General features: G+C 38.6%; 2 protein-coding genes across 5 annotated transcripts; one reads left to right on the top strand and one right to left on the bottom strand.

Moving 5' to 3' along the window:
* Nucleotides 1–1231: 1231 nt before the first annotated feature.
* Nucleotides 1232–5210, bottom strand: sh2d7 (SH2 domain containing 7). The gene is made up of 6 exons (XM_051900321.1): nt 4916–5210; nt 4678–4767; nt 4328–4502; nt 2778–2969; nt 1992–2618; nt 1232–1882 (listed from the first exon to the last, which is right to left on the bottom strand). The coding sequence occupies exons 1-6, from the start codon at nt 5119–5121 to the stop codon at nt 1841–1843; spliced, it is 1332 nt and encodes a 443-aa protein (XP_051756281.1). The 5' UTR covers nt 5122–5210; the 3' UTR covers nt 1232–1840.
* Nucleotides 4907–16970, top strand: dapk2a (death-associated protein kinase 2a). 4 transcript variants are annotated; one of them, XM_051900318.1, is made up of 11 exons: nt 5935–6034; nt 6157–6283; nt 7024–7091; nt 11226–11447; nt 11590–11728; nt 11900–12029; nt 12382–12430; nt 12526–12552; nt 12643–12795; nt 12915–12960; nt 14139–16970. In XM_051900318.1, exons 3-11 carry the CDS (start codon nt 7030–7032, stop codon nt 14763–14765), a joined length of 1455 nt encoding a protein of 484 aa, XP_051756278.1. In that variant the 5' UTR covers nt 5935–6034; nt 6157–6283; nt 7024–7029; the 3' UTR covers nt 14766–16970. The 4 variants fall into 4 exon arrangements, with proteins under 4 accessions (XP_051756275.1, XP_051756279.1, XP_051756278.1 ...); XM_051900315.1 differs by lacking the exons at nt 5935–6034; nt 6157–6283 and adding an exon at nt 4907–5029; XM_051900319.1 differs by lacking the exon at nt 6157–6283 and having other exon boundaries at nt 5903–6034.
* The last annotated feature ends 60 nt before the right edge of the window (nt 16971–17030 follow it).

Here is a 17030-nt window from a genome sequence, read left to right as displayed (position 1 = left end):
ACCGCCCCATAAACAAGGATACTGGAACATTTCAGAAAGTTTTGTAAACAATACTGTGTGGTTGTGGTATTGTGGTTGTGCAATGTCACCGCCTGCTGGAAGAGACTGTACTTCACCGCCGTAGACCTGAGCCGCAACGGGACTGATAAGTATAAACAAAACTCGAACTGCGTCAGTGCTTTGAACGTGTTTGCATCTAATCTACCCTGAAACGTAAAAAAAAGCAACAAAAAAAAAAAAAAAAAGCGGTAGCAGCAGATTAGAACCTCTGGTATGTGCTTGTCTGGCGACAACCAATTAACTTTTAAAGATGAACAATTTGAAGAATACCAGATAGCCTAATGGTTTTTAAAATACAGCATACTTATAGTTTCACTGGTTAAGAAACTGAGGTTGGTGTGTGTAACTAGATTCAGATCACCTGGTAATTTCTGTAATGATTCTCTTTTTACAGGATTGTACTTTTTTTACTAGCAGGATTTTATCATTCTCAAAGTTCTGTATTAATTTGAGATAATTGTACACATCACCATTTGTCGATCTCCTTAGTTCAGACCTTGAAATAAAGGAAGCTTGATTTCCTCCATTCCTCTACGGTCCACACATAACCCATCTGTCCAGTCTCACTGCCATCATGCCACAGCTGAAGGTAAAATTTGCCTTTAACCGTCTTAATAACTTTCTAAAGGAGTGATTGTTTTGTTTCTATCTTGAATGATCTGCGTACATGTTCTCCATCCTCAGTCAAATGAAGACTGGTTGCCCAGAGGCTAATAAAGTAGGCAGGCTTGGATAGAGAGATGAGAAGCTCTCACTTCTTGACTTTGAGGACATGATTTTTGAGGCACATTATTTCATCAAATAACTGTACAATTTAAAATATGAGCATGTATAATTATAATGAAATGAATCATTAATTCTCTTTAAACATGAAACATCAATCAATTACAGTCAGTGAAGCCCCAGGCAGATCATTTTTTTCTTTGCTAACTCTAGCTAAAACAACACAAGCATAGTTTATTAAATAGCATAGGGCTGTTTTGCAGCTGACCAATCCATCATGAGGTTGTAAGTAGATCAGTATTTAGAGTCCAAACCAAATGGAAATGGCTCAGTGGCTCAAAGATATGAGTGTATCACCATCCAATAAGTCAGCTATTAGTCAAGCTTTAACCAAATTGCAGTGGATTGAGTATAATGGAGGGCACAAAATAGACATGACAGAAGGGAATGGTTTTGTATAGGTCTGTATTCTGTACTGCTTCTACTTTTACAGCTTATTCCATATATGAATATAAATTGGAGAAGCATATCACTTTAAAAGGAGACAAGCACAATGCAATCAATCTACTCAATACTAACCTCATACAGAGCACTTACTGTATATTATCCCCATGCTTTATTCAGTTACGCTGTGCAGTGTTATGGGTTCAAATGTGCAGACAAAGATTATTGTATCATACAAAGCATGGAGTTTCTGGACTGGGTTTACAGAAAACCTAATCCAGGTTTAAAGGTGACAGGCTGCGCGCACATAATCTACCATTGAATAGAAAGATAAAGTCCTGGAATAACAGAAAACAGCTTGAAATGCAACACTAACTATAGATATAATCAGAGCAGGTATTCAAATACATTTTCAAAATATGTTTTATCGTAATAATCTTGTTGTACCATTGTATTTGCATTAACAATTTTTAGCCTTTTGTTACAGTGGAAGCCATACTGTACTGAAGTTATGTATATACTGCACACACCAACATGAAAATTATGACTTTATAACTTAGGTGTAGCAAAACAAGCTTTTCCATTCACCTTCCTTCAAATACTATGATGACTATTACTTCTTGTTCTCCAGACGAAGTTTCCACCACTTATGATTCTGTTAAAAACAACAGCATAAAATTCAGCATTTTTTAACATTCAGCATTTTTTAACATAAATCAATGCAGAAATTATGTATATTTGTTTGTAAATATGTCAGGTCTCACCTTCTTCCCCATGATGTTCTGTGTGTGTGGCTGAATCTCATCCAAACTTGCATACGTATTGCTGTCTGTCACTCGAATGTCCTCATAGGTATTATAGTCACATTGTTCAAGTATGTCTTGATAGGGGTTTTCTGCTAAAAGCATGTTGTCGATGGGCTTTGCACGGTTGTCATACACTAGCCCGGGCTGGTCCATCTGCCCTGAGTGCACCACGGATGAGGCCTGGTAAAGTGGATTGGGCTCTAGGGCTACTTGGTCAGTTTGTGGCAATTGGCCAGCTCCAGTATGGGATTTTTTAAGGTCAAGGACAGCGTAAGAGCAGGTAGCTGTTATGGGTGGAGCTAAACGAGGTTGTTGAGGGATGGAGGGCATAAGATCACAAGAGTTAGAGGTTAGAGACTGATTGTTGTCATGGTGGAGAGGCCACTTTAACTGAGGGTTGTTGCCCTTGGTATCCATGATATCGCTACTCCTGTCGTTTACTCTCTCGTCTCCACCTGACCTTCCAGATGTCCTTGATTCTGAGAAGCTGTGTTGTTCATGTGAAGGATTTTTACCAGGAAAACCAGCGCTTAAGGAATTCCGAAGTGGTGCATTTTTCTTTGGCACAGGTGGAATTTTTGTACCCTAATGATTTAAGTCATACAGTAAAACATGAATTTCAAATTTTGTAAAAAAAAATAAAATAAAAAAAATAAAAATAATAATAATAATAAAATTGTGCACCCTAGAATTAGCCATGGTTACCAGAGAGATTGTAACCAAGAAAGCAGCTGGCATGGTTACCTGTGACAGGCTGTTCCTGTCAATAGACGTGGAGGTTGTGAGTTTCCGGCCACTTGTAGAAGACAGAACAGGAGGCGTGCTATGCGGGAAATCGCTAGTTTGTTCCCAGAAACTTCTTAGAGCCTTAACGCTCACTCCTGAACTAACCCAGGGCTTATTTTTAACCACATCATAAACCTCATTTGTGGCGTCCTAAAGGAAACACAAAAGTACATGCATTGTAAAACATTTCTTAAAGGGATAGTTCACCCAAAAATGAAAATTATCCCATGATTTACTCACCCTCAAGCCATCCTGGGTGTATATGACTTTCTTCTTACAGAGAAATATTATAAAAGTCCTCCAAGGTTTATAATGGTTGTGAATGGGGGTCCACGTTTTGAAGTCAAAAATAATGTATCCATCCATAAAAAAAAAGTAATCCATACGACTCCAGGGGGTTAATAAAGGCCTTCCGAAGCGAAGCGATTCCTTTTTGTAAGAAAAATATCCATATTTAAAACTTTATAAATTCAAATAACTAGCTTCCCGCGGACGACCGCATGCTGAATGCGCAAGTCGACTTGCGCCAAATGAGTAATCCTCTGACGTGATGTATGACACAGGATGTAGGAGTATTGTAAGCTTAGACGCCTCTCGCGGTTCAAACAAATAGGACTGTGCAACAAATTTAAGCTCCTCTTTTCTTATATCGAAATCTACATTTCTCTTTAAAATTTCTCATTTTAGACTTCTAATTCCAGTGATTTGTTTTGCTCTCTCCTCTGTGCCTCCACATTCGTCATTGCGTCCGGGTCAAAGGTTGCTCCTCTGCCCAAAACAACTTGCACATTCGGCGTACGGTTGTCCGCCAGAAGGTAGTTATTTTAATTTATAAAGTTTTAAATATAAATATTTTTCTTACAAAAACGCATCGGTTCACTTCAGAAGGCCTCACTGGACTCGTATGGATTACTTTTTTATTTTAATGGATGCATTATTTTTTACTTCAAAACGCGGTCCCTTATTCACAACCATTATAAACCTTGGAGAACTAAGGATATTTTTAAATATATCTCTTGATTGTGTTTGTCTGAAAGAAGATAGTCATATACACCTAGGATAGGTTGAGGGTGAGTAAATCATGGGATAATTTTCATTTTTGGGTGAACTATCTCTTTAACATGCTAGTATTCTTTTTGTTTTTATGTATTTAAAGGTGCACTTGGTAATTTGTTTATGTTGCCCAACACCTTGACGCTATCAAAGCAAACAATTTCCGTTCTGATGCCTTTATAGAAGTGCTTTATTTAGCAATAATTTCATTTTTCCACAAGCGAAAGTGTCCAATAATAAGAGATTACCAAGATTGTATTGCTGGGGCTGCATGTCAAATAAAACAGCTTATAATAGGCTACTGATTAAATGTATTCTTCATCTAATTTGCATCAACATGATTTCAAACACAGTTTTAAAAAGTATTCATTTCTTTATGGGTAATTGTTTTTTAATAAGGAATAATTACTGAGTGGACCTTTAAAAAGAATGCAAAAAATGGTTGACTCTCTTACAGAATCCATCTCTGTGTTGTATGAAGTCAGGTACTCTCCAAAAGGCTGGATAGGTGTGGTTTTAAAGTGATCGATCAGCTCTGTGAGACTGTTATGAGTGGTGGAATCACCAGAAATGACGAACAGGCCAGTTTTGGTTTGATTTATGACAAAATGGCGACAACGATCCTGTCCTCTGTGAGCATAAAGCATTAGAGAAATTAAACAACTCAAAACACACCAGCTTCAATAATAAATGCTGTAAAAAAAAATTATATTGTTCATTTTCAGTTCATGTTAGCTAATGCATTAAATAATGTTAACAAATGAGATCTTATGGTAAAGTGTTACAGAGAAATCTTTAGTCTTACTTGTATGAAAGAATATATCCACTGGCCTTTTCGCTGAGTCTGATAAGGAAGCAACCAACATTCTTGTCTCTGAGCTGATCTTCGGCTTCACTGAAAACAGCAACAGTGCAACTGCCTCAATACACAATCATATACATTTGCATCTCAGTCACCTGTACCTGAATATAGACATGTTCACATGGTTTTACAGCTCATGGTGAAACAGTTACCAAACCTCTGATCTCTGATTAGTTCTTACTGCCTGGAGATGAAGCCCTGGAACCAGGGTGGAAAACTTCCATCACACAGGATGAGCACAGCCTGAGTCTCCATAAACCACTTAAGGATGGGCTCCCTCTGTCCACTGTCCTTGGTGAGATCTCCCTCCTTTCTTTCCATCTGCTTCTCATTTAATCCCTCAGGTATCTTCATCTTCTGGTACATAGCTGCCTCTATTTGCTCCATTGTGAGCTTCTCACAAATGCGCTGCACACATCCAATAAACCCCACTTTCCATTTTTAAATATTCATTACTCATTCACTGCGATAGGAAGACTGGCACACTTCATTTGCCTAGTTTCCTCATACGTAAATGTGTGATCTTGCAAGTGTAAAAGGTTCCATTGTTTGAGTTTATCTGCTCGTAGTCAATAACAACTTACTGGTGTGATTTCATTGCACTATCTTTGGACTGTTCTTCCGCCAGAGTTGCAGACCTTATAAATATCAAAGATTAAAAATCTAGATTAGATCAGGAACTAGGCCAACCACTGCAAATACTGATAGACTACAAAGTATTAATACATAAATGAATATGCTTTATGCCATATGCATATTTTGATCAATTTAGATGACATTGATTATTGGCCTCAAAGCATAAAGACAATGTGATGCGCACATGGATTTTTTTTTTTTTTTTTTTTTTTTTTTTTTAAAGCTAAAATTTAAAAAGAAAATTATATCTTGGCCATTGGTTTCAAAGTTATTTCAATATTAGGCCCCATGACTTTAACAATGACTTCAGTACACCTCTTCTATGATGAACATATTTTAAATGTTTGAATTAATCTGAATATTTTTGATAGGCCTTAAGCTTAGAGTCAAAAATGTAGGCCTATATGTGGTTTCACTGTCCAAATAAAAGTCTTAAAAGAAATCTTGGTTAAAAGTTTGACATGATTTTTTATTATTACTGTATATTTACTTGAAAGTATGTATTTGCAAGTGTTTCATTACTTAAAACTATTTGTCACATGTTAAAAATGATAAGATTTAGCACATGTCAGCAGTAAACAGAAGAGAGGAGTGAGACAACGAACAACATTGATTATTCTTACTGAAACTGACCGCAGTCAGCGACATTGCGACTAACGAGCAGGTAACAATGTGGATATAATTCAGAAGATTCCTTTATGTTGGTTGTTGGGTTACTTCTTTTAGTCATGGGACAAGCCTGTCAGTGTGTTGTCGTTTTTACGCTCACGGCCATGAGTTCAACAGGTGGCGTGTCCACTTTTAGGAACAGGCTGCAGCAGGGACTCACTCGTGCACTTTTCTGAGGATCTATGAAAGAAGCGTAAGCGCATGAAAAGGATTCAAAACGGAACATATTTGTTGGTGATGACAGGTAGACTAAATATCTTGTGCTTCTACTACTGATATTAAACTCATGTAATTTTGACACTAAAAAGGGCGTAACACTTTTGATTAGTCCTTAAAGTTGACCGCTGTGCGGGTAACTGGAATATTTCATTCATAGTTTTATTACGGTTACGTCTGCTCGTGCTTGTGTAACTAGGCTATTTCTAACTATTTTTCGAAAGCTTAAAAACAAAGGTGTGCAGTACACCGTCTTTTTTGAGATATGATAATTATCTGGTGTTGTGACGATCAGACCTACTTACAGGGTGACCGCTTGTAGATAAAGATGTCATGTTTGTCAGGGATAAAAATGCTTCTTTCTTAAGATGAGGGTATGAAATAGCACCAGAATGTACACCAGAAGTCAGAAAATACTGTCAAAATATATTTAAAATAATATAGTAATATAATATAGTTTTTCCATTTATTTATTTATTTATTATTTAATTATTTTTATTTCCATTCTAGACACCCGTTTTCCTTGGATAAATTTAGGCTAAATATAGTTGAGGCCTCGTCCTTATCTTGCACACTTGAGTAAGATCTAAATTTATCCCTCCATCATGAATGAAACATTTAGGTCACAATGATCAGCTTTATTGTACAGTATATCCAATAAATGACAATTTCGACTTACACGCACAGGTAATGTATGTTGTCCTATATTGTAATTTTTCTTATGAATCCAGTAAATCTAAGAATTTTTTTTTTCTTCTTCCAAATAAGATCACAATGGCTGTATTCAAGCAGCAGCAGGTTGAGAATTTCTATGAGATTGGAGAGGAACTCGGAAGGTAAAAATTTTGCTGTTTTGATTTACTTGCTGATTGCTGCAATACGTGATGATGATACACATTACACAGTTCAGTTGCATTCATAGGTGCCATCTATAGGGGGACTATGGCAAGCTGTTTTAACATTTAATCCTTAAAGAAACACGCCACTATTTTTGAAAATAGGCTCATTTTCCAACTCCCCTAGAGTTAAACAGTTGAGCTTTACTGTTTTCGAATCCATTCAGCCAATCTCCGGGTCTGGCGGTACCACTTTTAACTGCAGCTTAGCATAGATCATTGAATCTGATTAGACCGTTAGCATCTCGCTCAAAAATGACCAAAGAAGAGTTTCGATATTTCTTCCTATTTAAAACTTGACTCTTCTGTAGTTACATCGTGTACTAAGACCGACGGAAAATGAAAAGTTGCGATTTTCTAAGCCGATATGGCTAGGAACTATACTCTCATTCCGGCGTAATAATCAAGGAACTTTGCTGCTGTACCATGGGTGCAGCAGGCGCAATGATATTATGCAGCGCCTGAAAATAGTCTAACTTCTGTCAACATAACCAACGTGACCACCTGCTTGCACAGGGAGCGTGCCTTGTAACCATGGAGACATTTGTGAGAGACGATTCAGAAGATATTTACTTTGGTGCAGATCCTGAACTGTATCTATTTGAACCGGAATACACTGAAGATGAGCTTTTTCAGGCGCTGCGTAATATCATTGCGCCTGCTGCACCCATGGTACAGCAGCAAAGTTCCTTGATTATTACGCCGGAATGAGAGTATAGTTCCTAGCCATATCGGCCTAGAAAATCAGTAGCCCCTCACTGCAGAACACTTGAGAACCAGGGGGCGGAGTCGGGTAGGTTAAGGGATATGTAAAGTGGGAGGAGTTGGATCTAGATCCAACCCTAGCCTCTGAATCTTGTGTTCTGCAATGAGGACCATCTCTAGAAAATCGCAACTTTTCATTTTCCGTCAGTCTTAGTACACAATGTAACTACAGAAGAGTCAAGTTTTAAATAGGAAAAATATCGAAACTCTTTGGTCATTTTTAAAGCAAGATGCTAACAATCTAATCACATTCAATGAACTATGCTAAGCTGCAGCTAAAAGTGTTACCGCCAGACCCGGAGATCGGCTGAATGGATTAAAAAAACTCAACTGTTTAACTCTAGGGGAGTTGGAAAATGAGCCTATTTTCAAAAATAGTGGCGTGTTCCTTTAAAACGTACTAGTATCTATTTTCATGATACAAGTACTTATTTTTTAGATACTATTCTATTAAGTACTTATTCATTAGGGGGACATTGAGTCATCGCCCCACCCAAAACTCTCATCCCAGCACAATGCTTGTGAAAATCAGTGATCAAAACTGCATAAACTGTGTGAAAACATAAACATTGTAATTGAGTCCTCAACTGAATAAACAACAATCTGCTGTGCACAACAGAACAATATTATTAAATAATATATCATATATTATTAATAATATTAATCAATACTTAAAGGGGGGGTGTAATGCTATTTCATGCATTCTGACTTATTTACACTGTTAAAGAGTTGCATTCTCATGCTAAACATGGCCAAAGTTTCAAAACACGAGTTGGACGTATGACGGAGTATTTCTGTGCCAAATATTCTACTTCCGGTTGTGGACATGTTTCGCAGATTTTTTTTCGAGTATGGCCTGTTTCACGTCATAAAGGGTGGAATTCCTTGTATCCACCTGTTTCCGGGGGGCGCTACTGTAAAAAAGAACGTGGGTACAACTTCCGGTGAGGCGGCGGAAGTAGCATACCAATGGTATTTTGTGTGCTAATTAGCAAAGAGGCTAAGTGTTTTTCGGATCATTGTTTACTTTGTAAAGATGCAAACCTTTATGAGAGATGTCGTTACGGCACTCAGGGACAACATTTCAGTCTAGTACATTTATTAGTTAATAATATCACAATACAACAAACAGTTTTCGTGCCCTTAATTGTCCTTTACTTTACTGACCTTCCACAAAAGTGCTGCTGCATGACTACAAGAGCATCTTAGCACTGCAATACATGAACAATCCACTGTCTGTTCTTCACCTGTCACTGATGCTAGCACCAAAGCCTTATGATGTGATATTTTACTCCTACTGGTGTCGCGCATGCCAGAGTCGCGTTTCCACTGTCATATATGCGATGCTAAAGGCTACTTATGTTAACCATTGCGATAATTAATACACACGTTTATGGAAACAATTCTTATATTATTATAATCGTGTATTTATTTGGTTTAATGTTTCATCTGTCTCTTCCCTGTGCCTTTGTTGATAGCGGACAAATGCATGCCTATCTTTCACAGATTCACACACTCCGGTTAACTCGTATAACTCATAACTCCTGTTTTATTCTCATGAGCTCCCTCTGTTGCTCTGGCTGAAAGGATAACAGTATAGTGAGACGGAGAGATCGCTCAAACATCCTCTGATCGCAGTCATTACATAATTTAGAGGAAAATTAATAGAAAAGCTCAGAAAAGTGACGTAAACATAGGGCATGTTATCAATATATTTCTAAATGTGTAAGCCTTGGACTTAAAAGCCTTAATGGAGTTGTTTTGTGCACTCTTGTAATCGTAAATAAATGGAAGCAGGTACAACTGAATAGGTATGTGTTCTCTTTTTATGTCAATATAAATATAAGTTAGATTCAGCATGATTGGTGTGCACTCCTGACATAAATAATAAATTACTGTAACTGTAACATTTTTTTTATTGTAAAACATTGTTCAAATATTGATACTGGAATCTTAAATCTTTAAGTAAAAGCCAAACGTTTGCAAGTTTGGATCGCTAAATCTTGAATGACTGTCAACAGTTGAATAAATGAGTGTCACGTACCGCTTGTTTACTTCGAACCGGAAGACACTCCCACTTTTGACGCAAGGCCTCATGGGGCGTAGGAAGCTTGTGGATAGGCACTTCTCCCTGATAAGCGTGCACACACACACCACAGAGCAAGAGCACGCCCATCAACGCGCTTCGTTCGGGATACGGAAGCCGAGAGGTTTTTCAGCAATGACTGTGTCCCAATTCAGGGGCTGCACCCTTTGAAGGCTGCATACATCATCGAGGCAGTCTCATTTAAGAAAAATAACCGTATTACAGTATTTTACACCTCACAGTGAATATCTGTCAATTTTATTACTTTTTTAAAATATGACATCCTTGATTAAGAATTCAGCCTTCAAATGCGATCTCAGAAGGACGCAGCCTCCGAAATGAGAGGCAGCTCCTGTCACCAAAGGAATGTGTTTTTGGTTGTGATGGAAAGATTGTGATACCTTTTTCAGCTTCCCAAAGAACCCAGCGTTAAGGGAACAGTGGATTAAGTTTGTTTTTCCGGGGCAGCAACGGAGTTGTGCACATATGTTTGTTTGTTCCCGGGATTTCAGTGATAAATGCTTTGTAAACAAGTCAGTTTGGCGCTGGATTTGCAGATCGCGGGTGGTGAGTAAAGCTGCATCAAATGTCTGTGTTTTGTTGGCAATCGGCGCGTAAGTGCATATAATGTAAACAACACGAACGTCTTTGTTCCCTTTTTATTTATAATGATGTCAGAGCATGCAGACGATCTCTACGCAAAAGCTGCGCATGCTCGTGACTCTTTAGCTCCGCCCACGGCACTGACGGCGGACACACCTCCAGGAGCGGCTTTTTTTTGTAAAGACTCGGTACAGCGTATCCATCTTTTATAAATATTATAAAACTAAAGACCTTTCGGAGATATGAAGGATGCAATATTATTCTATATGTACTCAAGATTAACATGAGATTGGCAGAAACTGTGTGTGATACCCCCCCCCCCTTTAATATTATAAGTTAATACGATTTAATAAAATATTATCCATAAGAATTATTAATATTAATGATAATGATATGAATGGTAACCATGTTTCCTTGACACTTAAAGAATGCGTTATGGTGTGTTGCTTGTATCAAGTTTTAATTTAAGACTGTTGTGAATCCACAATGTTGTTTCAAATCTGTAAATCTTTACTAGAAAAGCCTTTATATGCTTTTGTATATGGTTATTTACTTATATTTATTATAATATGAAATTGTTGTCAGTCTTCATGTTTTATAACAGATCATGTGCCTTTCAGTGGGCAGTTTGCAATTGTTAAGCAGTGTCGTGAAAAGAGCTCAGGCCAGGATTTTGCAGCTAAGTTCATAAAGAAGCGCCAGAGCAATGCTAGCCGGCGAGGTGTGCTCCGAGAAGAGATTGAGCGAGAGGTCAACATCCTACAACAGATACACCATCCTAATATTGTCATGCTACATGATGTGTTTGAGAACAAGACAGATGTGGTGCTGATTTTGGAGCTGTGAGTATAGCTGGTATTAATGCTTATACAAATTATTTTATTATTATTTGAGTTTGTGCTTGCATCGTTTTTTATGTTTAGCTGCTTTTTTTCATTGTTCACCTGCCTATCCTTATTGAGAAGAGATTATGTATTTTTGTAGTGTGTCTGGAGGAGAGCTTTTCGACTTTCTGGCACAGAAAGAGTCTTTAAGTGAGGAGGAAGCCACACAATTTATTAAACAGATTCTAGAGGGCGTTCACTATTTACACATGAGGAATATTGCTCATTTTGACCTGAAGGTACAGTACACCCACTGGTCTCATAACACTGCCCAGATTATTACAGTACAGCATATTTGCGCTGACAGATGTGGAATGCTGAAGAATTCTCTGTCAGAAGAACAGTGTGTCTTTGTGTGCATATGAGTGTGGGTGTGCTCCTGTGTGTGTAATTTATTTTCCGGTTTGCAGCCTGAAAACATCATGCTTCTGGATAAGAACGCCCCACTTCCCCGGATCAAACTCATTGATTTTGGCTTGGCCCACAAGATTGCTGAAGGGGTTGAATTTAAAAACATCTTTGGAACACCAGAGTTTGTTGGTATGATATTTGTTCTTTCTAAACCCTAAAGCCTGCAGCCTTAACCATGCATATTAAGTGGCCATTCACACAGAAAACGTTTTTGCGTTGAAAAACATGAGACGCAGGGCAGTGGAATGAACTTGAGTTCTGCATTTTCAGAACGCTGTGTAATGTGCGGAGACGCATGCTGGAAAAGACAGAAGACGTGAAACATGTCTGTCTAGCTCATGTTCACATAAAAAAACAATGAAAAACCACCACAGTGGAATGCAAAAACACGTTCTGTGTGAACGACCCCTAACACATTTTTTAAAAAATTTTATTGATTTATTACTCTTTTAATACTACATGTCATTTTTACTATTTTCAGCTCCAGAAATTGTGAATTATGAACCACTGGGACTGGAAGCAGATATGTGGTAAGATCCATTTTTAATGTATAGTATCTCAATAATTTGATATTGTTTTTTTTTTGTTTTTGTTTTTTAAATAATTAAGTGCTTTACTTCTATAGGAGTGTTGGCGTAATTACATATATTCTGTAAGTACACAAGAACATTTTTTATAAAGCCTATAAATATAATAATGTGTGATTTTAGCGATGTTCTGCTAATATGCTTTCTAAATGCAGGTTGAGTGGGGCTTCTCCTTTCCTAGGAGAAACGAAGCAAGACACCCTGGGAAATATCTCAGCCATGAACTATGAGTTTGATGATGAATTCTTTGGCCACACCAGTGAGCTTGCCAAGAATTTTATACGACAACTGCTGGAAAAGGACACCAAGTAAGTGAGCTGAGATCATCTGAGGTCATGTGTAGCTTTGTGTTTGTGACAGAGAACAAAAATATGATGCTTGTTTCAAGTAATATGGCAAAAATTACCATCTCAATTGTGTATTTCAGAAAGAGACTCACAATTCAAGATGCCTTAAACCACCCCTGGATCAAGGTATGTTATCAGCTTGAGATTGCAAACCTGAAAGGCATTTAAAGGGTTAGTTCACCCAAAAATGAAAATTCTGTCATTAATTACTCACCGTCATGTCGTTCCACACCCGTAAGACCTTCGTTCAACTTCGGTACACAAATTAAGATATTTTTGATCGAATTCGACAGCTGTATGACTCCTCAATAGACAGCAATTTAACAACCACTTTCAAGGTCCAGAAAGGTACTAAAAACATTGTTAAATCAGTCGACGTGACTGCAGTGGTTCAAACTTAATGTTATGAAGCGACGAGAATACTATTTGTGCACAAAAACAAAACAAAAATAATGAATTTATTGAACAATATCTTCTGTCCTGTTTCATTCTGCTACGTTGTTTACGTCCAGCGCTTCCAGGTTCTATGTCAGAACGCCGGATCATTATTGGCTGAAGCTGTTCACGTGAGCAGCACGATGCATGCATGTGATGCTGACGCGGGAGCCTGCGTGGGTGTTCTGACGTTGAACCTGGGTTTTTGTTTTGTTTTTGCGCACAAATATATTCTAGTCGCTTCATAAAATTAAGAGTGAACCACTGCTGTCACATCGACCATTTTAACAATGTCTTTAGTACCTTTCTGGACCTTGTAAGTGGTTGTTAAATTGCTGTCTATTGAGGAGTCAGAAAGCTCTCGGATTTCATCAAAAATATCTTAACTTGTGTTCCGAAGATGAACGAAGGTCTTACGGGTGTGGAACGACATGAGGCTGAGTAATTAATGACAGGATTTTCATTTTTGGGTGAACTAACCCTTTAAGGCCCGTTCACACCAAGGACAATAACTGTAAATATGAAAATGACAATAAAGATTTAGTTTTAAAACTTCTAAATTTAAAGTAACAGTTCACACCATCCTCACCACAACTATAACAATAAGGACATTATGTCATTGGAACTGATGAACGATAAAAACATTGACAGCCAATCAGAATCCATACTACTTTTAAAAAGCTCAAGCATCAAGCAGATGTTATCGTGTGTTGGTGTGGTTGCAAATATAGTCATCATTATAGGTATCATTCTTGGTGTGAACGGGCCTTTATAGTACCATGCATCTTGATATTCCCTTTGTTTTATGCTTTCTCTCTCTTAGTCTTTAAATATCTCTCTCAATCTTAACCCCTGTTGTCTATTGGCAGTCTAACGAGCATAAGGACGAGCGCACTAAAGCACCAGAGAGGAAGAGAGAGCGTAGGCAGCTGAAGACGAAGCGTCTCAAAGAGTACACCATCAAGTCCCACTCTAGCATGCCTCCTAATAACACCTACATCAACTTTGAACGCTTCGCACAGGTGGAGGAGGACGTGTCAGCAATGGAGGGCACTTTCTGCCAGCTAGCGTCGGCTCACGACACCTTGCAGGAAGACATTGATGCGCTATTGTCCATCTACAATGAGAAGGAGATGTGGTACAAAGAAGAAAGTGAAAGCATCAGACACGAGTTGTCCCAGCTTCGTTATGAGTTTCGTAAAGTCGAAGCACAGAGGCGTGGCGTTCACGAAGACATGAGGAGCGTGGATGCCAGTGTTAGTCGAGTGAGCGAGCGATATAAGGAGAGGCAGACACGTTTTGAGGCCCTGCAGAAGGAGCTCTGTGCAGAGCTGCAGTGGGTACAGGAAGTGGTTGGTTCATACCAGGTCACCTTCCCGAACTGTAGCTTTAGCAGCGTGTTTAACACTGATGTCAATGAAGCTCTGAAAGAGTTGCTGAATAGATCCTGTGGAGGAGACCTGCTGACAGGCAGCAACCTAGACCAGCAGAGATAACACATTAATAACCCACCACCCACTGATCACACATCGTTATATAAACATGGGCGAGGTAAACATGCTGAAGAGACTAAATAAATGCAGGTGTGGTCAGTCAGAGAGAGCTACATACATTAAATATAAAACAATTGGGTCTGTGTTGATTATTTATGGTTAACAGTTTAAAGATGTAGACAGTCATCCTAACATAATCTCAACTGAAGTAATATATTAATTCATGTTTTTAATAATAATATTAATAGGGTCATTTCATCTCAAGGGCTCCAAAAATTGTAAAGTTGTTTGCCTGACTATTTTTAATTTGCCTAATTTTTAGTGGTTACCTCTTATTTATGTATTGGTATTGCAAAGTCCGACAGTTTGTTTGTGTGTGTTATTTTAAAATATGCATTAGAGATTAGTTTTTATTCCAAGGAACTAGGACCATCCTGAACTTCAATATATCCCAAAATTTGACAGCCACTGTGGTTTATACCAAGTTTTTTTAATATATCCATTCATAAAGGTACTGTAATCACTTGAGATGACCTAATAATATATTTATACTAGACAAAAAAAAAAAGGTAAAAAATTAGTTTTGTGGCACTATTTAATTTTTATTTTCAACTTAACAGCAGTAATATATACACTGATCAGGCATAACATTATGACCACCTTCCTAATATTGTGTTGGTTCCCCTTTTGCTGCCAAAACAGCCCTGACCCGTCGAGGCATGGACTCCACTAGACCCCTGAAGGTGTGCTGTGGTATCTGGCACCAAGATGTTAGCAGCAGATCCTGTAAGTCCTGTAAGTTGTGAGGTGGGGCCTCCATGGATCGGACTTGTTTGTTCAGCACATCCCACAGATGCTCGATTGGATTGAGATCTAGGGAACATGGAGGCCAAGTCAACACCTCAAACTCGTTGATGTGCTCCTCAAACCATTGCTGAACCATTTTTGCTTTGTGGCAGAGCGCATTATCCTGCTGAAAGAGGCCACAGCCACCAGGGAATACCTTTTCCATGAAAGGGTGTACATGGTCTGCAACAATGCTTAGGTAGGTGGTACATGTCAAAGTAACATCCACATGGATGGCAGGACTCAAGGTTTCCTAGCAGAACATTGTCCAAAGCATCACACTGCCTCCGCCGGCTTGCCTTCTTCCCATAGTGCATCTTGGGGACATCCCATGTGTTCCCCAGGTAAGCAACGCACACGCATCCAGCCATCCACGTGATGTAAGGCCACCTTCTTCCATTGCTCCGTGGTCCAGTTCTGGTGCTCATGCGCCCACTGTTGGGAGCTTTCGGCGGTGGACAGGGGTCAGCATGGGCACCCTGACTGGTCTGCAGCTATGCAGCCCCATACGCAGCAAATTGCAATGCACTGTGTGTTCTGACACCTTTCTATCAGAATCAGCATTAACTTCTTAAGCAATTTGAGCTACAGTAGCTCGTCTGTTGGATCAGACCACATGGGCCAGCATTCGCTCCTCACGTGCATCAATGAGCCTTGGCCGCCCATGACCCTGTCGCCGGTTCTCCACTGTTCCTTCCTTGGACCACTTTTGATAGATTCTGACCACTGCAGACCGGGAACACCGAACAAGAGCTGCAGTTTTGGAGATGCTCTGACCCAGTCGACTAGCCATCACAATTCAGCCCTTGTCAAACTCACTCAAATCCTCACACTTGCCCATTTTTCCTGCTTCTAGCACATCAACTTTGAGGACAAAATGTTCACTTGCTGCCTAATATATCAAACCCACTAACAGGTGCCGTGATGAAGAGATAATCAGTGTTATTCACTTCACCTGTCAGTGGTCATAATGTTATGCCTGTTCGGTGTGTGTATATGTATATATATTACAGCTGTTAAGTCGAAAAAAAATTAAATGGTGCCACAAAACTAATTTTTTACCTTTTTCTTTTTGTCTAGTATAAATATAAAACAGATCTAATCTTTTTGAGTTGTACGTTGTAAAATCATAAAGTAAGATGTTGTGATGTTATGTTTTGATTTAATGTTATGTATTAGGTGTATTTAAAATCATGATGCTTCCTTTCTTTATATTACGTAATCAGCTGTAATTTGTTCAGGCAGTGTTTACGCTGAACATGTTTTGATTGAACATGTCCACCTCTGGCTGTTTGTTTACCAGATCTGGAAGTGAAACAAGCTTATTTGATTAAACCCTGCTAATTTATTGAATATGCCTCAGTTTCAGATTCAGTTTTATTCCTTTTTTCCATTGCTGTCTGCTGTAACGTTTTAGAGGAA

The sequence above is a fragment of the Ctenopharyngodon idella genome, chromosome 7, assembly GCF_019924925.1.
Source record: "Ctenopharyngodon idella isolate HZGC_01 chromosome 7, HZGC01, whole genome shotgun sequence".
Lineage (NCBI taxonomy): Eukaryota > Metazoa > Chordata > Actinopteri > Cypriniformes > Xenocyprididae > Ctenopharyngodon > Ctenopharyngodon idella.
The sequence above is the reverse complement of the archived record's forward strand: the minus strand, read 5'-3'. Positions and strand labels throughout refer to the sequence as shown.